Below are 26,520 nucleotides of genomic sequence, written 5' to 3' on the forward strand. Positions count from 1 at the left end.
TCGAGTCCTGAGTCCGGCTCAAAATCTGCAGCCCCGTATTGAACCCATTAAAGCATAGGGGCGTCATACAACACATCCACTCGCAATACAAAATACTCCACCTTATATTTTACAGTTTGCGGCTTTCAATTTCGAAATTTGGTTCTGAAGATGCGCACATACTTGGGACTCGCGTAGTCTTACGAAGCCTTACTCGAGTATAGCGAGTCCTACTCAAGTAGAACAAACCGACTCGGTCGAGTCCCAAGTCCGACTCCGACTCCACAGCCCAGGTTTTAAGTAGACTAATTAAATTTAGCAGCCTTTAAAGAAACAGATCCCGTTTTAAGAACTCCCTATTACGTGTGAAAATCGACCAGTTGCGTTAATATCTTTAAATAGTCAACGTTTAATGAAGAAAGTTACTGTCACTGACATCTTTTAATTAGTGTTGAGTAATTCAATTTACTCATTCCCTTGAAATAAGCAAATGGCCTATAGCGGTCATATTCAAACGGCGGATCGCGATCCGGTTCCGGATCTTTTCAGCGTTTTGTGCGGATCTTCTAATGTAGTCTTAAAAAACAAACTTTCTACAGTGTTTTCATGTGAATACCAATTGTCAGTGTTAATGAATTTTGTAAAAAATCAAGCATAGAACGAGACTTCCAAATGCTAATCTTTGTGACCTATTGAGGATATCAGTAAGCGACAGAATGCCCCAATTCGATGCTATTAAACCTTAAGTCTAAAACAGGGGTCGGCAACCTACGACCCGCGGGCCCGATGCGCCCCGCCAATGTAATTCATTCAGCCCGTCGCCTATTTGACAAACTAGATACGAGTCCATTTCAAATACTTTTTGACTATTTTAACTATGTAAGTGCAAAAATGTTCCCGCTTCGCGTGAATCATCTTTGTACGTCCGGCTTGTTTACGTTTTGATGCAGGTCTTTTGAACTAGATCAGCGCTTCTTTACCGTTAATGGAAAACGCATTCAAAACTATTGGACATATATTTTTAGCATTTTGTATTTTCGGCAATGTAATAAAAGCTTGCAAGAAATTAAAAAAAAATGCCGGTGTACCTAAAAAATCCAGCTCGCCACGTTCGCCCTGACTTACAAACAAACACTAAACAAGATTTTATCGCGTTTTCATAAGTAAAGCACCATAAAAATTAAAGCGTGTCCAATATGTTTACTATTCGTATTTGGTGGATCATCATGTTGTCAGGTTTGGCTGTGGCGGATCATGGCAGAAATCATTTGAAAACCCATGGCCATGGGCGCCCGCACGGGGGGGGAAAGGGGGGGCACTTGCCCCCCCCCTGGAATTTCAAAATGCGATTATTAGTATTATTTATAAGTGTAATATGTATATGAAGGTTAAAAATATTATACATTATCCATTGCCCCCAGGGGCGTATCCAGGGGGCGGAAGTTCTTACCCTCTTTTTGTAAGTGATATTGTCGTTTTTTGTTCGTTTTTGTCATGTTTTAAAAAACTGTTCGAAGCGGCGTGCTTTTAAAGTAATTGGGTCACGCGTCTTAATCTAATGCGAAACCAAAATCGAGTGCAAAACGCCGTTCTTCGTCTTTTGTTTGGTCGACCGTGAACGCTGGAAGTTGTTCTTTTTCGTTATTTGTTTAGGTTGACTGATTAGCAAGTGTGTTCTACAATTTGTTTTTTTTTGCCTGAAGTTACCGTGTTTCGCAGCTGGCGCCTGACAGGATTGTTGACGACGCACGTGGTCGCTTTTGCTGGACGTATTTGGCTGTTTCTGATTAGTTTTTTATCACGTCTTGCAATCACCATTCTATGACGTCATATTGTCACTGTTTTATGACGTCATTATTCATTAAGTCAGACGAAAAATAGGGGAATTCCCTAAGTTGAAAATTCAGGAACCCCTTTTTTGATTTTCTCCTGATTGCCCCCCCCCTGGAAAATTTTCTGCGGGCGCCCCTGCCCCTGGCCTATAGTAAACAACTAAACTTTTTCATAATGCTTTTGTAAAAATCCGTCAGCTTGATGACTTTTTCTTTTTGCATTGGTTGCTAATGCAATATAATTATTTTTATATATAATGTGATGACAAGAATTTAATATTTTGATATAGTACGAAAACATTTAGAAAATTTTATCCTTTGGTATATAAGGCTATATAACCTACACTGATGTAATCACCTGCCGATTAAAACCATTAAAAGTTACACAATATTCTTTTGTGCAACTCTTTTCTGTGTGATTCTGTGGTGTTAATTAATTATTTCTTCAGGGAAAATGTAATTAAACTATAGGCGACAATATATATAATATACTAGAATAGACAAACAAAAAAGGAAAAACTCAATGGACCACGTTCTGAAGAAGATTGCCCGAATAGGTGGCCGAAACGTCGGTCCTTGCGATCGCCTCGCACGAAATAAATTACGTTCCATAAATACATCTTTTTCGTTACCACATCCGATTTTGAACTATTCATCCTATACCACGTGCTCTACATTCGCATCGACCAAGATTTCGGGCAATACAATGCCGAAAATCGTCCGATAAGCTCTTCGCCAAATCTCGACGTGGCATCGTTCTGAATGGTTAAAATAACACAGTTCAAAGCATCGCTAACTCCATGGGGTTTGCTCATTTTGCGTCTCGCGTGTCGCTAGTTTTAGTTATGGAATTTAACTATCAGCAAACAATATTGGCGCTTGTCTACAATCCTACCACTTGTTTTTAACAGTAACGAAACGAGTTGTCAAAAATTAAATTGCAAGGAAGAAATAAATATAGGAGAATGTAATAATAATAATAAAACTTGTCCCATCCAAATCCAAACACTAATTCCCACCTAAATAATGTTATAGTAATAGAAACCGTAAGATGTTCAATTAAAATCCCGGTCACATTTTGAAGGCAGGTGATAGCTGCCTAACACGTTTTTCTTGTATTCCAGAACAGCATAATTGAGAGTATTTTGTTACGTTTGGTCTTGTAGCCTATAAAAGTCCATATTAAAATCGTTTTAGTGTACCACCTTTGTGTATTATTCTATAATAATAAACATGTCTGTTCCTATTTGTTTTTATGATACTTTTGATTGTTTTCCAATACATTTTAACAGCATAACAGCTTAAATGCAAAATTTTATTAGGTTTATATAGAGAGGCTGCAAAAACGTGTAAAATAACGCACAACAAAATAAGGATAAAGCAGTTTGGCTTTCTAAGAAATTGGATGAGATTGAAATAAAAAGTTTTTTTGCATTGTTTCATACCTGCATAGTCCAGCGTAATTTACAACAGTACCGGTAACCATATTGTTCATAGCGCCCGTATTTTATTTGATGTTTGCGTAGCCTACAAATAACTCTTGGGCCAAGGACTTTTAACAGAATGTGAAGGAAATACTAAAAACATATTATAAAGCAATTTTTACGTTTTGATTAGGATCTACAATGCAATTTTCAGAAAATCATATCATAGTAAACTTAATAGCGTTTCGTTGTAGTGACCCTGTAGGTCTGTTTATAGCGATCATATTCTTGTTATATTCTAAGCGCGACTTCTCCTTGTTTCTGCCTACATCATTTTTCCTTCCTCTCTTCGAGAAAGACCGCCTCGTCTTTCACCCAGAACAGAACACTCCTCTGTTCTCCTTGCTTTCCCTCTATTCTGTGATCTTCTGTATGGAACAAAGCAAGCTAACAGTACACCTAGTAGTCGGCAATATACAATATAAGATGCCCCATACTGGCCAATGGTTTGAGTATAGGAAGTGAAATAAAAAATAAAGGCAAAAATACAAAATCGTTTAAATAAGCAAATGATGAATCGAAATTTGTAATAAGCTAATTGTTTGTTACTTAAGACAAAATATCGGACTAACGCCTATTTTTACCTGCTAATTTCAACAAACCGTAATCCTTGCTAAAATAATATCTTTTTCTATATGTTTTGTTTTTATTTTATGAATATTGTGCTTGGCTTCGTGATTTACATCAGAAATTTGTATTGTATCTGTTCTTTTTAGGTTTTTTACAATGAATTCAATTTAAAAGATAGGTTCGTTTTTAATTGAGATTTACTTTTTAACTATTGCCCTTTATACGCTGAAATCTAGGATGCCAGTTATTCGATCTCCGTATAAAACACCACAAACCAAAATATATAAATAATTGATGTTGTATGTTTTGCTAGGCCGTTTGTTTTCGTCTTGCGGTTTGAAAAAGTATTGCTATAATACCTAAATATAAATCGATATCGCGCTAAATGACGTGCCGACGGGCGCTCTAGCGCAGCCGAGTGTTGTATTGTGTGTTAATCGCTCGTCGAAGGCACTCCTCTTAGCCAATTAACGCCTACAATTTGATCATGTGATTAGCTTACAGAGCTAGGCTGACTGATCGCCGAGCTAGCTATGCTGTAACTGTAGTAAATAAACGTCGCGGATTTCTAGGTGAAAATAAACGTAAATAGAAAGAGACGAGTGTTGTTTCGGCCGAGCGCAGGTGGATTTAAGCGGCCGCCATGGCGAACCCTCGAAAGTTCTCTGAAAAGATCGCTTTGCACAATCAAAAGCAAGCTGAGGAAACCGCCGCCTTCGAACGTATCATGCAAGAAGTGTCTGTTACGAGAGTACAGGTAAATCAATAATAATTTCATTACTCGTCGTACAATAATTCAACACCTTTTTTTAATAGCCATTACGCTGCCTTGTCCAGTTTGTTTTTTCTTGTTTGGATTATGCTTTTATCAAAAAAATGTGTCAACGCTTTGTTTACAACATTTCTGTTGTTATGTATTTTCAAAAATGTATTTTACTTATCAACTTGAAATGAAGTATTTTGTTGTATCTGGTGTCACGTTTTTTAAATATATGTTGTTTGAAAAAAATTGGTTTATTTAAAAAAAATGGTTTTGCTGCAGCTGCCCCAAATTAGTTTTTGTATGTTTAGCTCTATTGTAATTTACCAAAGTAACAGTTTTTTTATTTGTCATAATGTTTCTGGAGTTATTATTGGAGCTGTCACCTCAAACCATGTGTCTAAATATTGCTGATTTTTAAGTTTGATAAAATAAAATATATATATATGGATAACTAATGATGGTATTTAGTAAGAGTTTGTATAACAACAATCTTTCGCAGTTGTTCTTATGCTGGCAAAACTTGCAAACCTTCTGGTGACAAGCATATAATTGTCCCAAATTCTTGTTATTTTCTCCACAAAAAATTTGCGTATCCCTTAATCTAAACTCTTGTTCACCTACCAATGTTCGCTGGTCTAGAATCTCACCACGAGAAATTTCATTTGGGTTAGGTTGCGAGTTAGCGTTCTGGTTTGGGTAGGTTAAGCAATATTATTAAATAATAGTTCTCGGCCCACCCTCACCCAAACACTAACGACACCTCCACCAAAATATTGTGCGTTGCTTTAATAATTGTTTCAATGCCGTTTTATCTAAGGAGTAGGGATGTTCAAAGTAGAATCCCAATGTATTCTAGAATAACAGGTTTAGAATCCAGAATAGCGAATCCTAGTCTATTTTTATTAAATTATTTAACCACGGTTTTGTTTGGGGAAGGGATTAATCTTAATCTACCCTACAGGGCCCACAATCACAGCAATAAATCGCCCAAACAAATTGCTAACATGTGTACATTATAATAAAAAAATCTCCCATATGTTTAACATTCTTAACAACTGTCATTTGAAGCAGTTGTGAAAAGTGTAATATGTCAAATGTCCAGGTTGTTGCCAAAACTTATATTTTTGCCAATAGTGAGTACAATGCAATACTGCACACAGAACTCTTTTGCAATTTGGTCCTGTTTTTTAAAGCATTGCTGGGTCTTAGTGATCTGTTATGCAGTCAAATAATGTACTGCAAAGAATATAAAGTTACTATTGTAATAACGAATACTTGACAATTGCATAACTGCATAACCTCGCTGAATATTGGCCTAAAGTTGACCTTAAGTAACCCTATAGCGCATTTTGTTAACTGCCAGCACGTTTTACAATGTAATGTTACTTTTGCAACTTAACGCATTTAGGGAAATTGCGAACTCCGCACCGACAAGCCAACTTACCACACGTGTTTGTACAATTAGGCGCAACAATCGGCGGTAAAACATTAAATTATATCGGTTCCAATTACCGGAAATAAACTGCAGAATTGGATTTGAATCCAGATGGGATTTGAGCCAAGGATTCGATATTCTACTTTAAACATCTCTACTAGGAGTACCAACAGTATGGTCTGCTATATCTGCTAAAATGTATTTATTTACACTAGAGATCAATATCACTTTTTTTGACAGATACCCGATTTATTACAAATTTGTCACCCAAGGAAAATGTTTTGAGAATAACATCTAAATAACGTTTTAGTTTATATACCTTTATTCATTAATAAACCATTATTTTGCTTATTGACTTGGCATGATGCCAACACCCTGATTTTTTGATCGAAAAAGGGTAAGTTGTTAAGTGTACAGGAAAAATTGTGTGATATTCTTGTACTAAAATATCGGTCAAAGTATCGGCCTACATTTACTGATATCTGTAGAAGCCAAATATCGGCCGATATTATTGGTAAACTGATTTACACCATATTGCGACTGCCTGTTCCATTACTGCTTTAAAGCGACATATACAATTTTGACGTATTTTCCTTGGCTTATTTTTCAGGGACCTCGCCCACCCAACCACCACCATCTGAACCCACATCCTCAAGCTTACTTGCGATCTTACCTTGGAGGATCATTACCCAATGTCAATCAGATGGCAAGCAACCCACAAGTGGAACTCCAGGTTAGCATTTTATGTTAGTAGTTACGCTAAGAAAGTTAACAGTCTGCCTTTTAGGAGTTCGCAGTAAATTTTTGATTCTTATCAGGTCAAGCACAGTTGTGTTTATTTCTTGTATAATATTTAATACAATTTGTCTTTTATATAGTTCTACCTGGTTACCCTATTAAGAATTAGTCAAATACAGCCTTTGGTAAACAGATTGGTAAACTTTGTTACTCTTTTCTAACATATATATATATATTTAAAATGTGTGCAGCATTGTCTCCATTTTGTTAAATGTAACATCCAAATTAGTAAAACTCATTTCCCACTGTTTATTGCTTGTTTTTCATTTTGACTAGAAACCCGCTGCACTAGTATTAAAGATAAGTTTTTTGTCAACAAATCCCTAAAATAAATGTAAGCGAATGTCCTGCTCCTTACTCATGTTCAAATTCTGTTTTGCTGACTTGTTTTTCTAAGTAAACACCAAAAGATACAACTATAGTGATTTCCTTTTTGAAGTCAAATATGAGTACTTAGCGCTGCCGGTGAAATGAATCTTTCAAAAAAAAGAATTTTTTAAAATGAATTTATTATTTTTCACCAAATACTTTGGTTTTCTGGCTTTCTGGCTGATTCTTTGGCAGACATACATGCAAGTTGCCAGCATTTTGCCAAACTGGTTGCTTGTTTTGCTCAGTTCACCCCAATAGATTTTATAAAACGATGTCTTGTAAAGCTGTATGTTTCTTTAGCAACCGGGTGGATTTGATGATATGAAACATCCGATGAGACACCCCAGGTTCGACACAAGAATGAGACCCTACATGACCCACAGAAGGGTGATGCCTTTCGAGTTGCATCGAAATAGACCTGGGCATTTTGATGCTAATTCAGGACAGTACCCTGGTCCATTTCTATCACCTCCACCAGAATCAAATTGGAGAAGGTAAGAATTAAATGTTCAATTATAAATCAGCCTATTGTGACTTGGATCGGCTAAAATGGTTTTGATGTAAAGAAAAGATTTACGTGCAATAGATTGATAAAATAACCTAATTGTTGTTTTTAGCTATTTATTAAAAAGGTTATTTTAAACAAATGCTGTTAAATCATCTTTTTAAAATCTTGAATAAAAAATTGTTTATTCAAAAAAGTTAATAATTGCACACAGAATCGTAAATAATTTGCAATGTAATATAACAATAGATTACATCATCATTGGATGTTTATGATTTTTTGATTTCTATGTGTTCGGTTGAATTATGCTGTTTATTTGGTTTTGTTGAATGGCTATTATTCTAAAGTTTTCCTTAGGTCACAAGATATAATTTGTAGGTAGTATTTTTATGCATTTTTATTTTGTTCATTTTTGCATGATCATTTCAATGGATTTGCAAAAAAATGATTTTGGACTAGTTGTTGCATGATTTTTGTCGAGAAAAAAATGTCAGCTGGAAATGCTAAACACCAGACTAAAACATTTAAATTGCTTTTGGTGTTGTTTAATTAACAACAACATGTATGAACTTATTTAATATATTTTTTATGTCAAATGATTTTTTATGTGTTAACTTCCTTATTAGATTCTGTGTGTTTTTTTAGCTTATTTTATTCTGTTATAGCCAATTTTAAACCTTTCTAAATCATTTAATGGAAATCTTTTTTCAGACCTTGTAGAGATTGATTTGCATATTATATTAAGTACTTAATATGGTTTATGTATAAAATCACTCTTCAGATTTTTAAAATTTTTTAAAATAGTAAATTTCTAGTACAATCCAAACTGCAAATAAATTTATTTCACACCAATTTGTTTGGTTTACGAATCAACATTGTTTGTAAAACTGCTAACTGAATTGTGATATCACATTCATACTGTGGGTAACTGGTTTTTATATTATTTTTTTTATGCTATGATTTTTTTATGTTACAGTAACTGTTTTTGGTGGTAACTACTAATTATCACGGAAATGAATGATTTTTATTACAACTTGTACTTTAAACCAAACTGTTCTGTTTTAGATACTGGAAACATTTCTGCCAGTTGTTCTTATTTGTTTTAACATGTAGTGGCTTTTAGCAATTTGTTTAAATCAGATACCTTGATCCATTACATTTCACAAAATTTTAAACCAATGCAGCTCAACTTGAAACAAAAATTAACCATTTTTTAATTTTTTTTATGTTATAATTTTTTTAGGATAAGTAAAATTTATTTAGGATATTTATATTTCTTTCAAATGACATTCATATAATTTTCGCTGAATCCTATAGTTTTGCTGCATGGTTATTCTTGACCAAATTGCTACTGCTAGTTTCCATATATAAATGTTCCCAAATTTGTTGTGCACTTTTTTGTAGTCACCCTTTTTAGCCTTGCCGAGCATAATTTGTTACTGTAGTAGAAGGACTTGCTGTGAATGACCAAAAGTAGTAACGTAACCGAAAATCATTCTCTTTTCATTTTGCCTGTTTGTGGTTCCTGCTTTGCTTTGCCTTGTGGTGAAAATTGCCTGCTGCCTGTCTACTGACCCACCCTCTCATGGGATGCCCCATCTCTCTCTACTCGTTCCCGGTCGCCCACACAGTTTTGCTCTGTCCAGGACCAACTCGGATTCAGCGTTGCACCAAAGTGCCATGAACCCCACTCCGCAGGACCCGTTCGCACAAAACCAACAGATGCACCACCCAGGGCGTCGAGGTAACTATTAGCTTCATTGCCAGTTATTTAATTGTAATATTTGTTGCGACGGAATGCATTTCATGTATTTGCACATGTTTTAAAGATTTGTGTGTACAGTAGTGCTAAACAAAGGCAACAACTATGTTTTTTTTGTGTAATGTTTTTTAATTATGGAAAACAAGAAAAAGAGAGTATCAATCCTAAAAAAAGGGTCACATTTAACTTGAATACCTGAATACCTGAATATACTGTTGCTGCCAGGCATTGTTCAATTATAAAATTGTTCTTCTGGAAAAAATATTGTTACAACTATAGGCGATAAAATAGTAGAAGATTGTCTGTATAGGTGGTCGAAACATTGACACTTTAATAAATTTTTGACGGAAAAACAATGTTATAATTTGAAACAATGCCTGGCAGCAACAGTAAATTCAGTTATTTAAGTTTAAATATAACCCTTTTTTCTGGATTGAAACTCTCTTTTTGTTGTTTTCCATAATGAAAAAAAACATTGCACAAATGTTATTCTCTTGTTTAGCGCAACTGTACACACTAATCTTTAAAACGTGCACTTGCCAAACACGAAATGCATTTTTGTGCAATAAAATTTTATACTTATCCTTACAATGTTGTAGCTCAAATTGCAATTACACAATGTTGTGTTGTTGCCAATTTCTACTGATTTTGTGTCACTAGCTAACAGCAGCACGTTATTACTTGTCATATTAATTGTTGTGGTTGCTGCAATTTACCAGGAAGTCATTTTCCAATTGTAACACACTGCCAATCTGAATTGAATTTTTAATCATTTATTGATATTTTTGAATTTGATACCTGGCATGCAGTTAACAAGTGGATAAAAAATGTTATTGAAATAATAAACTAGTTCTAATATTACTATGAATTTAAAGGTTTGTAATTGTAAGATAGTGAACAATGTCAGAGTCAAGACCAGTGATTCTTAACTACCTGCCTTGAGAGCCTTTATATAATTTTGGAAATCAAAGTATACATACAACAATGAGGCATGTAAGGAAGCATGTAAAAGTACACTGTGTATTGAAACTGATACTATTATGATGTTTACATATTGATTTTATGTGTATTTAAGGCAATTGTTGCTATGATATTATTGTTTCGTAGATAAGGTGGTGCAATTGCTCTTATCTTTTAATGTGCCGCCATGGTTCAAGACAACCAAAAAAAGTTTGGGAAACCTGCCTGTAATAGCTCTGGAGCAAAAAAGCAAAACACATGCTTTTTAACTGTCTATAACAGGGGTTCTTGAACTTTTTTTACTGTGAACCCCTAAAATTTTTTTTGGCTTTGCACGGACCCCGGTAGACGGGAAATGCTCCAAAATGACATCATAAATTGACATCACAATACAAATAGACTTCATGAATCTGTTATTTCGGTCCGAAAAATGTGAAAGTTAAATGGAGTCTAACTATACATTCATTCCAAAACCGTTTACTTTTAAATTAAAGTGTTTTCTTTTAAAAATTAATTGCTTTAAGTATACACTAGTTTTTTAACTAGGCCTTCATGGACCCCCTAAAACTAGTTCACGGACCCCCAGGGGGTCCATGGACCCCAGTTTAAGAACCCCTGGTCTATAAAAAGTGTCACCATTTACATCAAGCTGTGCATGTAAAATTCCACAGACAGGGTGTCAATATGATGATTTTGGATTCCAGCATTCTTTGTATATTACATTAGACTGCCGAATGTTAAATTATTAACATGGCTGGTCCAAGCTGAAAAAGCCAAAGTGGCTAATATGAGCTTGACATCGGTACAATGCTGGATTCTTTTCCATTATGTACAAATCCTTTAAAACCTTGGCAACAATGCTTTTGTTGAGAACCCTGTTCAGACAAAAACAATAACTTTTTTCAATTTGGGGCCGATGCTTTGTATGTTTATCAGCTGTGTCACTGTTGGGCCTGATCTTTATGGGATTTTCACGCTGTTAAATAGTATAAAATAAAAACTTGTTTGTATATATTAAACAAAATTTATTATAGTAACATTCCTGTGTAAATACAGGCATTCACAACTGCTACACACACTTTTACTTAACAACTTCTAATAGGCTTCATTGTTTGTTGACAGATTTCATGGAGAACAACTTTCCAAATATGCCACCTGCATATAAAACTATCCTGGACAACAAGAAGATGGATCCGCACCTTCAAGCGGGAAATCGTCCAAAGTCGTGTGAAGCCCCAAATATCAAGTACGTCAAACCAACCTATTTTACCTTTAAACAGAATAAATCAAATTTTGTCAATTACAATGGTTAAAAAAAGTATTTTTGTTGTGTATCAATGGAACATTAGTAAAACCAGGGCTTTTTCATTTTGCATTCAGAATACCGACCCGTTGATTGGTCACAGGCCAAAATTTTAGGAAGCCCATCACTTAACCTCAAATCATATTTTTCCAAATTACGTTAATAGCATTTTTGTCAAACAAGAAAACAAAAATACGATTAATAGGTTTTCAGCTGCAATATTTACTAATTGAATTTAAATTGCAATATAAGGGCAGCGTAATAAAATAATTACTTCAGCCCATACAAACTAAGGATTGTGCTAGCATTTAAAAAAAATTGTTTATCTATTCTATAGATATTATGTGATCCTGGTAGAATGAGCACTTAGCAGATAGATTTTTAGAGGAATAGTTAAATTTATAAGTGTACGTTTTCCACAACAGCTTTTTCATTTCTATGTTCAAAATAATTTCTTGTTTTGAAAGTTGCCCATTTTGTTTAGGCTTTTATAGATCTACTTATTAAGCATAGCCTTTAAGCATTAGGATTTAAACAAACCATCTTTAAATTCTAGTGTTGTTCAAAGTGGTGATATGTCTGGAATAAGGACAGGTGCCGACGGTACCTCCATGAATTTAAGTGGAAACGGAATCCCAGCCCCGATTACGTTGGCCCAGGGACTTTCCCATGTCACCCAAATTGGAAACAATACTGGCTCCTTACCTGGTAAATAATGTTATTTTACACTTCTCAAAAACCGACTTTTTCTTATCCATGATAAAAAATAATTGTATTTTATATTTTTATGTAGTTTTGAGTAGTTTTGCCTGAATTTATAAAAAAAAATTTTTAAATATTTACTTGCAAAGATCATTTTTTATTTTGTAATTAAAATACTGTTGACTTGAAATTTCGCAATTGTTTAATAACAATATAGTGTCTGGTAAATGTTTTTTTCGTTTATAATGTTTTGTCAAGTCTGTTACTGACTCACAGTGATGTTCTTTATATATACAAATATATATATATATATAGCAAAAACAAATTATCGACATATTTTACATAGCAGTTTTCAAACTCTGGAAGTAGAATTCATTATTTTTTTTCTTTTCAGATTTGACCAACCTTCATATTCCATCACCGTTATCGAACCCTATCGACTACGATGAATCCCAGCAGCAACCCCCTCAACATGGGGCCCAAAACAACCCCCATAGTCTGTACAACCAGGCTCGCAGCACTGGTAACTTACCAGCGGCCATCCCACATATTGGCGGTAAAGTGATTTTGTTGTTTTGCAAAACTAAACTAGTTTTGGTAAGCGTTAGTTCACACTGGACAGTTCAAGTTTGTGTCAATGTTGCCAATGTGGTTTCACACTTCCATGGTATTGAAAGTTAAGCCGACTAAAGAAATTCTATGTGTGGTATTAAATACTAAAGACACAATGCCCCAAGTTTAGCCTTCTACTTTGTAGTATTGGCAAAATTACCTTAATTTTAGATTGCATTTTTGAGTTTCTTGGTCAGGTGGACTTTTTGTCGTTAATTAGCCAAGATTTAGATTTGTTTGTGTAAAAACTGAGTTTAGATGGGTATTTTAAGTGTACAGTTGGTCTAGCAAAATGGTAATCCAATTTTGTAGTTCGTTTAGTTTGTAAAATTAATTAAGCTAATCATTTGTATATAGAAAATTACCAAAGTTGTTCATTTGAAATCAAGTTGGAGCAATTGCTAAGAGAGTTAAGAATGATGATTCAGTCTAGTGGCAGAATCTGTTCTGAGCCATCTACAGTTTATCCAGTCTGCAGCGAAAGTCAAACTAAAGTTGCAGTCAGCATGAACTCTTGCTCCAGCCAGTCCAGTGTTGATTTGACAATGAAAAAGCTGTACGGTCTCAGCATTAGCAAATACAAATGTGGACTTTCAGGCGCTGCACTTACTAAAAGCGACCAACTGCTGACAAAAGTAATAGATAGTCTCTGCTGTGTGGCACTTGAAGGTAAACTAGGTCTATTTTTGAAGAAAGTTTTTCCTAGAATATTAGAAGTAAATGTTATCAGTTGATACAAAAACTTTTCAGATTAAAATAGTATGCACCAAGCAAGATTGTTATGTTATGAAAGCTGTAAATTGTACTGTTGGTAATATATAGTTTCTATAAATTCAGCAGTTACTACGTAAAGCAACTGGCTACTGTAGTTATCTACTGATAGTAGGTATGACGTACCACAAATGTGCCGGGTGTACACAATTCGGTTAAAAGCACAGACTGGATGTCTGCAGAGTGTAAACGAGATTATAGCTAAAACTAACAAAACTTATCTATTGACTCTGGATTTTCATTGTTTGCAAGAGAACAGGGTCTACGCTTTTTCAGAATACATCGGAGCTTTAGAAGTGACAACCCTAATGCTTTGGTGGTTTAAATTTTTAATAATTTAGACAAAACCTGGCCAGTGTTGTCAATTGTCATTGCTCTACCCCTTCTGGCTGTAACAGTACTTCAACTTTGTGGCATTCATTTGATATGGTGAAATCCCAAGTAATGTTTACTTTTAAGTAAGAAGGACAAAGTATATTCGGAATAGACCAGTCAAGATTTCAATACAATTTGTCTTTATATAGTCCTTTTCTGAGAAGACAACTATGTATAATTTTGAATTAAATTGCCTAATTTTGAAATTAAATTGCACTGTTGTACTAATGTTGTTTAAAACTTTCCCTGGCATATGACTATTTTTTCATGATCAATAATAATTTTTACTACTTCAATTGCGAAAAATACTGATCATGATTTTTTTGCCTCTGATCCAGAAGCCGTTAAGTTATATCGGCGTCTTTGTTTTTTAATTTTGACAAACAAAACCCTAATTGTTTACATGTTTAAACATGCAAAAATGTTAATTAACACTTATCCCTACCCATACAATACTGGAACCATTGCCTATATATTGTGTATATTTATATACATAGGCGCCGAACTTTCAAAATTCCAGGGCGTGTTTTTTAACTAGAGCAAAATGCTTAATCACCAACAAAGCATAGTAATGAACATTGTTAATGAATCTAAACTGAATTACCGAAGTCATATTTTGCGTAATCTTATTATTTTTCTCGCATGTAACTTGGCCGAATGCCAGGGAAAAATCCAGGGCATTAAAATACACCCTGCACGCGCATGTTCGGCGCCTATGTTTATATATAAAGGCAATTGCAGAAACTGTGTATTATCGTTTTTCACCTGACAAGGCCAATTTAAACTCTCAACTCTGAAGTCAGTTATCCAAACCCTATTTATTTTGCGCAGGAGGCAGCATGCGGACGCCAACAAGTCCAAATCGCGCCCGCCGCCACACCCACAATGGCCCCGGGCCGAGCCCCCTCAGTCTCGGGTCCCCGGAACATGCCAGGAGAATAAAATACTCCAACGTGACCTCACCCAAAATGGTGGGGGTCAAACCCGAGATGAAGAGCCCCCCAATCGGAGGCAGTTACACCTACCCATACCCCCCTCAACCTGGTGTTCATTCACCCCACCACGGCCAACCTGGAATGGATAACAGGGTAAGAGAAGCATGTAAAATACCAGTGTTGTAAACAAGTCATTTTTAAAGAAGAGTCATTTGTAAAATAACTTGTCAATTCATATGTAAAAATACCTTAAGTCCCAGTCAAGTCATAATTAGAGCAAGTTAATTTAAAGTCAAATTAAATTACATGTTAATCCAGTGGTTATCAAACTTTTTAAGCTTGTGGCACACTAACAGAACAACAATGGAGTAAATTTAAAATCACCTAAAGTCTAAAATGCTTGCGTGTATGCCTATTGGGAATTCAAATAACCTATTTTCCGAAATTACAAAAAATTCTTGCAAAACTTGACAATCTCTTGAGGCACACTAGTGTGCCATGACACACAGTTTGGTAATCACTGTGTGCTATTAAAATTGAGAAACTTGTGTTTTCTGTGCAAAAAGGATAAATAGCCCAACTTTACAAAAAAATGTCTAAAAGACTAAAGTCAAGTCAAGTCATTTGAAAACAGAAACTTCAGTGCACTTAAGTCAAGTCATTGTCAAAGTCATTGCAACACTGTAAAACACAAAGGGACCTCGATTATATCTTCATGATGTACGATGTTGTGCCATGTTATCTGACGAAAACTGTCCGAAATTGATTTGTTTCTAAACTTTCCATGCTTTTTAAACTTTTTTAAAAGACCTCGCTTTTGACTCTCACATTAGAAGCCTTAAAACCGATCTATTAAATCAATAGCAGTAAAACGTTATAACCGATTATGAAAAGTAAAGCATTATATAGTAATTGTACATATTTGCGAATAGGTATCAAACAGATTATATTCTGCTGAGTTTTGTTAAAAAGTTTATATATTCATAGTTTGTGTAAGACAATTCCTCTAAATGTATTATCTTATTTTTGAAATAAAAAAACAAATCATAATAATTAATCTAAGTGGTAGAATAAATAATAAGTAAAAAACTTTATCATGCAAATTCTATGTGTCGTAAGAACTTTTCCATCCCCAATAGTTGAATACAGGAACAGATAATGCGATAAAGCTGTACTTTCCCATGCTTACCTAGATAATACTGCATTTTGACTTTTGTGGTTTGTGTGATGTTGTTCACCCATGGGTAAAAATGATCTGTCGCTAAGACATTTTTTGCCGCCTGACTGAATAGAATCGTTGTTGTGCTGGTTTGATTGCCCCAATTCAGGTCACACTTTTTCAGTGTTGTAAACAAGTCATTTCAAAAATAACTTCAGTTCAATCATTTTTTTGCCAATATATGAAATCAAATCCCAGTTAAAGTCATCGGTTGCCCAAGTCAAGTCCCAGTCCAGTTATTATGAGAGCAAGTCGACTTCAAGTCATGTCATCGACATAAAAAAATAAACATTAAATTATTAAAACTGCTAAACTCGTCCAATTATGAGCAACAATTGAACTAAAAAATAACACAAACTCAATATGCAGCAATAAAATTGTTAAACGTGCAAAACTTGAGATAATATTTTATTAAAAACGCTTACTGTAAGTCCAAGTCAAGTCATTTTTTCCAAAAGTTTTAAGTCAAGTCTAAACTCAAGACAAGTCATTTCGGTCAAAAGACTTAAGTCAAATCAAGTCATTCTGGCAATAAACTTAAGTCGAGTCAAGTCATTTTGGTCTAGTGACTTAAGTCAAGTCATTTAAAAATTGTTATTTAAGTGCACTTAAGTCAGGTCAATGAATTAAGTCATTACTACACTGCATTTTTCTAATTGAAATTTTCTTGTTTACTTAAGGGGTGGCCTCACCAAAGCCCAGATCACCCAGGAAGTCCTTCGCACAACCAAAACATGTCTGCCCATGGAATGCAGGTAAATGCCTCCAAAAACCTCTATCTGTGTTGAGAAAGTGATTTAAGCTGTGTTTTCTGTTGTTTCAGCCTCCAGGCCAACAAAACATGCAGCGGCACATTTCGCAACAAAACGTCGAAACATGTAAGTTTCAATGAACATCGTCTATGTTAGACTCTCACTGCAAACTTGTTTGGAACAGTGTGTAGTCTGGCGTAGTGAGAATACCAAAGCCCATGCATATGTAGGTGTTAATTATTTTAAACGTTTTCAATAACTCTTTAAAGGTTTTGAACTTCAAAATAACATGATGTCATAAACAAAGAGATGTTGCAAATGAATAAAAATATATGCGAAACGTTCAAAATGCTTCCTAATCTGCATGGCTTTTAATATTATTACTTCGTCTTACTACAACCCCCAATCATTATGGTCCACTGTGGACTTTCTAATATGTATGCGCGTGTAATGCCGTTATGCTCCTGATCACACTTACTAACTAACTTTTCATGAGTGGTTGCAACACACAACGAATGAACGAAATGGTTCGTAAAATTGGAAACGACTAATTATATTGTTGAAGTGGCCATATTGTTGCACAAGATTGGCATTAGGCAATTCACACAGCGGCCAACCGGCTGTGGTGCATTGCTCAATGCTCATATATTGTTAGTTTTTAATGCAAACCACATTTGCCAATCAAACTGTACACGTACACACGTTTTCGCATGGCGTTTTGCTAAATTAAAATCCGAGTACACAGCTTGGCAATCTTCGGGTGTAGACAATAGACATGCCCACGACACTCTGAACATTTGGAGCCGCTAAACCAGTGGTTTTTAATTATATGGCCCGAAAATCGTGGTTTTTAGTGTCGTTATTTCTGAGAGGAGCTGAATAATTTCAATTTTGTTGTGGTATACAATAAATTCGTTGTGGTATACAATAAATTAATAAAAAACAATATAAGAACTATCTATTTTTTAACAATCAAAAGAATAATAAAAATATAAGCTATTTATGATGCAGACACGTCTCATACCATTGTCAAAATTGTCCCATAATATTTGTCAAACTACCTCTTTTGAGGGTGATTTTTAACAGGTAAAACCACTGCCTTGTGGTAATGGTCTGCGTAGGCGGTTCCTAGTGCAGAGTAAGCCAGAGGTAAAAAAAACCTTTTTTTACACGGACCCTTAAAAAAACGGTTCGCGTGAATAAAGCCTATTTTGAGTAGGTAAGTAAGTTTTATTTGCCATGCGAGAAAGCGCCAAAGCATCGGTTTTAACGTATTTATTTTGCTTGTTTTTTTTCAATTACTTTTTTTTTTCAAATTCTAGAAAAATATCAATTCGACATACGTGGTTGACCCATTAAAACTAATCAAGTTTAAGGACCCTGTAGCACGCCGATAACAGTGAATTTTTCCAGGTCACCCTCTTCGTGTTGACGTGAACGCCGCTTCCAAAGTGGGTCAGAAGCAGCAGTACCATCGAACAACCCAAGGTTCCCTCTCCAGCCCCCTAACCTCACCCACTTCACCCACCTTACAAAGCCACTCCAACTTTTCGCCAGTTACTTCGCCCAGGGTGAGACTCAAGTGTGAAAAAAAACGGTGTGATAGATAGACATGATTTTATTTTTTTTTCTTTATAAAACGAAAATCGACGAAATCGTTGAATTCAACGTGCGTTGATTTAGTAATTGTCTGAACACTGTGGTAGCATTCTAGACCAGCGACAAAAATTGCCATGCATTCGGGAAGCGTATAAGAGTTTAAGGCAACATTCATTAATATTCTGAAACCCGCTTCTAGCATCCATACTTCCAATCGAGCTAAAAAAACACCGTGCGCCACCACTGGTTGTAATGGCTATAGAGTTTTTTTGTATAAAAACATGGTGGTTTCTTTAAACAACTTATCCTCCAGCAAAAATTTTGCTAATTGTGTCAATACTTGGCGAAACCCCGTTTTTGTTGCTCGGTAATATTTCAATTTTTAACGTAACCCCTTTAGCTGCGCAAGGGCTGCCGTTAAGCAATATTATTAAATAATAAATATAGCAATACTTGACCCACCCTCACCCAAACACTAACTGACACCCTAACCCAAATATTGTGCGTTGCTTTAATAACTGTGGTAAATTAAATTTAAAGATAATGTAATCGGTTAATTCGCTTTTGCTTTTTTTCCCAAAAAACATGAATGCGTGGATTTTTCAAGAGTTTTGTATAATTCTGATTCTAATATAATTTGTAAATTGCTTCTAGTTTTAATTTAATTCGGGTTTTACAAAAAAAGTACTTCGTTATTAAAGGCGAAATAATACATTTACTTGCAATGAAATAAGTTATTCGATGTCGTGTTGCTATTATAGCAGTTTTACCGATCACCTCATTATTTGATGAAAACAACTAATACTATTTAAACTGAAACATGAATCTATAGAAACAATGTGATTAAGCGTTAATTTGCTACAGAGTAAAGACGTGTCCCCTTCAGCTTAGCCCCGGCCCGTTTTATTGCGCCAGTGTCGGCCGCACCACGAAATGTAAAACAGCCGCAAAATCTCGCGTCGTCAAAATTCCTGTCGTTTTTTTGCAGCACGAGTTTACGACCGGGAGTAACCCCGCGCTATCCGAAGCCTACTACAGATCGGAAGTCATGCAGCCTCTGCAGCACCAGGTCTAGTATTTCGCCGCTGTTTTTGTTTTCTTTCGTTTTTTTTGTCAAGTCAAAGTTGTGCTGACCTGAATTGTTGAACTTACTTTGTTAGGAATAGTCTGCGACGCCAGTGTTTTTTTTAAGGTGTTTTTGGGGACCGAATTTCTCCAGCGGTTTCCCAAATTTTTGAACTTTTTGGTATTTAAATGAAACACTTGCGGTCTTTTAAAACTACTTACCAAACCTTAAAAAAAACCTGTGCAACGCTATTTTGTACTCTCTCGTTTTTTTTCTTATTTCAATCTTGTGCTGATTTGAGAAAATCGCCCAATAGGCAGCCTCGTTTGATTAAAATGAAACTAACTTTGTTAACACCAGGTCTAGTATTTCGGCTCTGTTTTTGTTTGCTTTCGCTTCTTCTCAAGTCAATGTTGTGCTGACTTGTAAAACTTGCCAAAGCGGCAACCATATGTTATGCAGAACGTGAAAACGCCAATGTTGTTTTATAAAGTTCGAAATGGGGATTTTTTTACACAAAAAAATAGGTTAATGAGGTTGTCTATTATTGGATCACCACCATCCTTGCTCTTAATTAGTCTAAAAACGCACAAAGGTTTATATTTGATATACAAAAAAATTAACGTAACTAACTTGTAAAAACTATATCAGAAAATTGAAACAACTAACAAATGCTAAACAACTTCAAATCAAATCAATCTTGTTAAACCCCAAAATGAAGTTTCGTAAAGTCAAACCTGCGATTTTAAATCCTTATTCTTCTTAACAATATTCCATGACATTTTTTCCCTACAAAATTATAAACTCACTCCATTGGCTTAACGTTGCAGCTCGAGCAAATCCACGTTGCCAACGACCATCAACACCACAACGCTGGTCCCCCCATGTTCAGCTGCCTCGCTGCTCTTTCAGAAACCTCCGACTACGATGGATCTCAAGGTAACATCTTCCTCTATCGTTCATGACGCTTAACAAAGATGTTCCGTTCTACCACAGCAGCAAAACTATTTATTTTTTGGAGCATAATGGCTGGAGGTTGTAGCATTTTCAACATCTAAAGCAGGGATGTCCGCGGCCCGCCTGATGTTTACGTGTGGCCCACCACTTATTCTCACTTTCAGTAGCCTTTGTTTAAAACAATTGTTTATACTATTATTAAAATGTGCAAAACGCGCAGTATTTGATGTAGACCTAATTTAAGATGTTTTCTGAGACTATAATCGAGTCTAATGTCGCATTTCAACATCTATCGAACACTTGAGCACGCATCATTGTTAAGCAAGATATGTGTGTTTTTTTAATGTGTGTTTGTGCGGACCGTTTTAAAGAAATAAATGGTGTCGTACCATGGCATGATACGTCATGTTAACTCAGTCTTTCGCGTTTCGTGCAATTGGAACTTCGCTTTCCCGGGGTTAATTCTTGCGTATTTGCGCACAAGTTCTATCTGGAATAGCGGGTGTTTATAAGTAAAAACCTTAGATCAATGATCCCTCGCACTTTCTGGCCTACTCAATCCTTAAGAAATATTTAATATATTGCAGCAACTAGGGATGTTTGATAACTGACATTTTATGTCAATACCGATACCCGTTTTTTTACACATTACTTTGCTACGTTTATATATTTTGCTTTACTTATAGGAACTGACGATGTCGGTATAGGCGAAATATATATTCCTTAAAAAAATTTCTGATCCTGGATGTACTCAAGTTTTTGAAAAACTGTGAGTTTTATTTATTTGAGCTACACAATGCCGAAAGATAGCAATCGAATTGTTGAGGAAGCCCAAGTATTTTTCGGCACCCTTAAGTGTTACAAATTTATTAGAAAAAAAGAAAAGGTAATCCAATGAGGGAACCACTGTGTTAGGGGTTTGGTAGGACCAGGGTTTTTATCGCTGCACCTCTGTTGTATTTTGTTCTTTTTTTCGAGTTTATAACAAATCTTAAATCAGGCGTTATAACGATTTTGTGCTTTCTACAGGTTTGAGCCACCAGGACGGGCATATGAAGCGCTCTCACAATAACAGAATCCCAGATATCGTCTTCACAGGTAAGGTTTTAGTTTTTGTTTTTGAACTTGGGTGTACGCATTTTGAACACGTTAACTTTTGCCCCCAAAACGATCTTTGCTTATATTTCAATCCAATGTAGCGATTGTGAATTGGGAAGATTTTTGTTAATGGTTTTTTAATTACGCCAGGGGGTTCCAACTGTGTGACTATAACAACGTGGCTTTGGCGACCCCATTCTATTCAGAACTTTTTTGTATGCGAACAAAACACAACACATCAGCATAAATTATTTCGAGCCATGTTTTGGTATTGCTTCTTCAATTTTCTCAGGCTTTGAAGAAATCATGCCAGAACCAATATCAATAAAACTAACCGCAGCCGCGACTCATGGACTGAGAGAAACACTGGATCACACTCTTTGGTTTAAAAATAGCGTCTCCTTCGATTTCCTTTAGAAATGTAACTAACAAATAGATGGGAATCTGTTTTGCACGATACGTTCGTATCCTGATGAAGACGTTCTGTATAGCACGTCGAAACGTCGATCTATTATATATACTGCTGGAAGAACAACACTCCATTATATATTATGCCTGGCAGCATTATCCTATTTAACAAATATATCACTGGCCTGACAACACTCCCATTTTCAACATTATCATGATATGATACAAGTGCTTTCGAAATTTACTCCTATTTGTCTTTGCCATCCATTTTCAAGTTGCAAATAAACAATATACTTCAGTACATTATGCACGGATCTGTAATGTAGCTTGAAGAATTGCAAAGATGTCACATTAACTGAAGATTGTACAAGCTCATATCGAAGCGTCTTAATCAAGGATGATGTCGATCTACTCGACCTTTTGGGCTTTGACATTCGTTTTCAAATTACAAATAAACAAAATATGAGTAAAACGAAATTGTAAAAAATCGTCACCGCAACAAAAAATCTCCGCCCGTATATAAACCCTAACATTTTGACTGTTCTTGGCAGCTGCGTGGAGGGAAACAGTGCCATTTGAGCCAACGCAAAAAACACTCCTGGCTACGTTCAACGTTGGCTAGCTTTAAACTCACTGGTCTCGCTTTTGGAATGCGCAACAGAATCACGTTTTCTGACGCGCCAACACCTAATTGGTTTCTGCAAAATAGAAATGACAAAAGTCATGCCATTGAGTCAGTGCACAGTCCAAATGCAAAGGCGTAAAAACGACTTTTTTGTACTACAAAAGCGTAAAAACGACTGTAAAAACGACTTTTAACGTGTGTTGGTGTGGACGGATTTCTTCTTGTTAGGTCTTAACATGTGTGTTTGTGTACAATTGTGCTGTTATGGCTTCGTCGTCCGTATTAACGAGGCTATATAAGGTTTAAACGAGTGCATGACATTTATTTTGTGTCGCAGGCATTTGGAAGGTTATTTCTCCTAAGATTGACAGCCTTCGTCTCCGATTTAGACACATAATTTTTTTAGAACCTTGTCAATTCAGTTTATATAGATTTTCGGGGGCGTTTTTAGTAAACGTTTTTCGGTGCAAAGGCAATGTTAAATTGCAGCAATTTTTTGCGGGCTTTGAATTAAAAAAAAAATACGAAATCTTCGCTAATTTTTTTATTTGCAGTTGTGACTCCTAATCCCAAATGCAAATTAAAATTGGACGCTCATTTTCTTCGTAGAAGGCAAATTAAACTTATCTGAGTAATACCATTGTTTTAGTATTTGCATTTTAGTTTGCGGGAACTGTTTACAAACTTCGAAGAGATACCCAATAGTAACAAAAGGTTTATGCTCCTTTTCGAATGCGATTTAAAAAATGACGATGACAGTTTTGATGCTATAAATGAGTCAAAAAACGACATAACACCGTGCAATATACACAATCAACCATTTGCTTAACAACTATATCACTAATATTTAATAAAGTTTCTTATTCAAAAAACCGGGTTGTGTTGTAACGCCTTGCCTTTTGTATTGCATGGACCTGATGGTGGAAATCACCTTGAACCTTGCAAGATAAATGTCGAACGTAATTCCTGATCAGTAACAGCAGAACACTCTTGCAAAGCTAGCAATTTAGGTCAGACACTTTTTATGTATATTTCAACATCTATAAAAAGTGTCTGACCTAACATACTAGCGTTGCTAGTATTTTCTGCTATTATTGATATTTAATATAGTTTTTTATCTGAAAACCGGGCTGTGTCGTAACGGCTCGCCTTTTACATTACACAAAAAACTTAAAAATACACCTCATCCCTCAGTAAATGTGCCGTCTTACCACACACAGGTGCTGACGAACAAAACTCGTCCAAGTCGAACCTGCTCGGCACCGCTGACCTGTCTGGCTTCATGGGCCACGACCTCGGCAACGACTACTTCCCCGGCGACGAGCTCAAGGTGAACCTAGGACTCGACGAGCTACAGATGCTCGACGACCCGCACATCGTCGCCGACCCAGCAATGGAGGACCGCCTGCACTTATGATGACGTAGTAGACGCTTGTGGTGACGTCATTGTCGTTGTCGCGGCAACAATTAACAGCAGAAAAAACGAGGGCGCTGTCGCGAGGGACAAACTGCCGGGAGACGTGCTTTTTTCGAACCCCGTTTCACGGACCCCCCTTTCGCCAGTTCAATGTTGTTCAGCCTAACTCAAACGACGCCTGCAAAAAATGTGATTGATGTGCCGCTAAACTGACTTCCGATGCCGCTAAACTGACAACCGATTTGGTATTTATGAGCAAAATACATCATCCACAATTTTACATCCCGCAAATTCAAAGAAAGTTTTCGCTTACACACTCGCAAGAATTGCGAACATTTGAGATTTTAATTTCTTAGCATTTTATCGGATTTTAATTTCAACAACACTGAAAATCGTATTTCTAATAAAATAATGTTTGAACGCCACCACTACAGTGTGGTTAAAACGGTACGCACACCTAACCCCCCACCCCCGCGTTGCGCAACTTTCGGATCCATGACGCAAGAGACCGTACCTCTTATCTCACTTCTCGTTGCTGCTAACTTTTAGACGAATTTCCAGCGGATTGGCGAGCACGATAATGCATTTCCCCTTCGTGGCGCCACGCTGTGCGCTTTAAGGGATGTGGGGGTTAAACAGCATCGAGATACCGGCCCTCACACCTCTCTTCCAAACCCCAACCCCGGCATCTCCCCACCAGACTTGGACAACTAGATTTTTTTTAGCTTTTTAAAATTTGATTAGAATTACTTATTTCTTCAAAACCATAATTTCAACTAGAATTACATTTAACTATTTGCAATCAATTTAATTTAATCGCAAATTATTCTTGTAAAATATGAAGGGTAAATTTTTCTGTGCTAATTTTTATTTTGTAGCATAGCCTATGCTTTTCACAAATTACACACAAGTCTTCCGACCAAAGGGTTTCAATATTAATTCTTTGTTTCGACTGAGAGATTAAAAAAGCCGTTGGACAAAGTAACATTTTTGATAAAATCCAAATTAGATTAGAACTAGAGAACACAAGCAATTGACAAATTAGATAGAATTAGCCGCATTTTGCTCTAATTCATTGAATTAGAATGCTAGAATAATCTAGTTGTCCAAGTCTGCAACTCACAACTCGTTTCATCGCCTTTATATTGTTTTCTACTTTCTCGCCTGAAAGCCGTTTTTAACCCACTCTCATGTTCAACGCGAAGAAACGAATCATTTGCACTATAAGCCTGACCGGAGACGTGTTTTATTCCTACTGCCGCAAAGTCGGCCCTAACCTTTTTTAGATCGTTTTTTTTTTATTTGTGGCCTTTTTGTGCGCGCGCGGAGTATTTTACCGAGAGTTTCCACATTGCTAATTCTATTTTTTAATTCTCACCCGACCCCGATGTTGTTGTTATTCTTGTTTACGCGCGTGTCTTCTCTGCCAGCTCATTTCTTTTTCTCTTTTTCCCCTCAGCGTGTGCGTTTTTATCCCCCTTTACTGTTTCCACGCTCGTGCGTAAAAACGGTTTGTGTCAATGCGAGTAAAAACTGCCCCTCTTTCTATGACAACCTGACATAAATGTTCTTATAGTACATTATATTCGGGCCCCGGCTGCCCACTAACGTTTGTCATTCTGTACAAATGCGTTCCTACATTGATTAGATTTTTCTACCGTACGTGTAACTTGTTTGTATGTTTTTTCTCGGTGGGTTTTGTTTCTGGGAGAAAACGCCCGATTGTGCCATTTTTTATAGCATTCTTTTGTAGCTTTTCGCCACTTCATTATAACGACCATCATAGCCTGACTCCGCATTCAACCTTTATATTAATACACTTATATTATATGTTAGTATCATAGCTGGCTTTGTGTGACACTGACCGGCATTTTTTTTTCATGATCGTGTGAAATTTAACACGGCTTTCTCGTTCCTGTGCAAAACTAGTATAACAGCTTTTTTAGTACAACGGTTACTTCAATAATAATCGCACTAACGTTTAAGTACTAAGCACATTTCGCAACTGACGATTAAGTCAGTTCGTCGACCATAATCGTTTTCAGTTTATACAATTCTACGTATTATGACGAAACAACACAGCAGCATTGTTATACGGCGAACATTCGCGGCTATCTCGATACGCGAATTTTGGGCAAATCGCGGACCATCGTTTTTCGTTACTTTTCTGTTACACAAAGAGATTAATGCTTGAAAGATTAAACGGCGTTTATTCTGCTGC

The 26,520-nt window shown here is 36.0% G+C and overlaps 1 protein-coding gene across 1 annotated transcript; it reads left to right on the top strand.

Moving 5' to 3' along the window:
- The first annotated feature begins 4,391 nt into the window (after nt 1-4,391).
- On the top strand, nt 4,392-24,509 carry LOC146166591 (CREB-regulated transcription coactivator 1-like). Its single transcript, XM_083383307.1, has 15 exons — nt 4,392-4,622; nt 6,674-6,796; nt 7,534-7,727; nt 9,370-9,482; nt 11,583-11,706; nt 12,320-12,471; nt 12,860-13,021; nt 15,055-15,311; nt 17,058-17,132; nt 17,201-17,255; nt 18,543-18,700; nt 19,717-19,797; nt 20,625-20,733; nt 21,781-21,849; nt 24,103-24,509. Exons 1-15 carry the CDS (start codon nt 4,509-4,511, stop codon nt 24,297-24,299), a joined length of 1,983 nt encoding a protein of 660 aa, XP_083239433.1. The 5' UTR covers nt 4,392-4,508; the 3' UTR covers nt 24,300-24,509.
- Nucleotides 24,510-26,520: the final 2,011 nt, after the last annotated feature.

Source organism: Ascidiella aspersa, chromosome 1, assembly GCF_963924565.1.
Source record: "Ascidiella aspersa chromosome 1, kaAscAspe10.2, whole genome shotgun sequence".
NCBI lineage: Eukaryota > Metazoa > Chordata > Ascidiacea > Phlebobranchia > Ascidiidae > Ascidiella > Ascidiella aspersa.

Excerpts from the sequence above, each read along its gene's own strand:
- LOC146166591 (XM_083383307.1), top strand. The coding sequence starts at position 4,509 with ATGGCGAACCCTCGAAAGTTCTCTGAAAAGATCGCTTTGCACAATCAA. Across the intron at positions 18,701-19,716 it reads CGCCAGTTACTTCGCCCAGG|CACGAGTTTACGACCGGGAG; the intron begins GTGAGACTCAAG and ends GTTTTTTTGCAG. Across the intron at positions 21,850-24,102 it reads CCCAGATATCGTCTTCACAG|GTGCTGACGAACAAAACTCG; the intron begins GTAAGGTTTTAG and ends TACCACACACAG.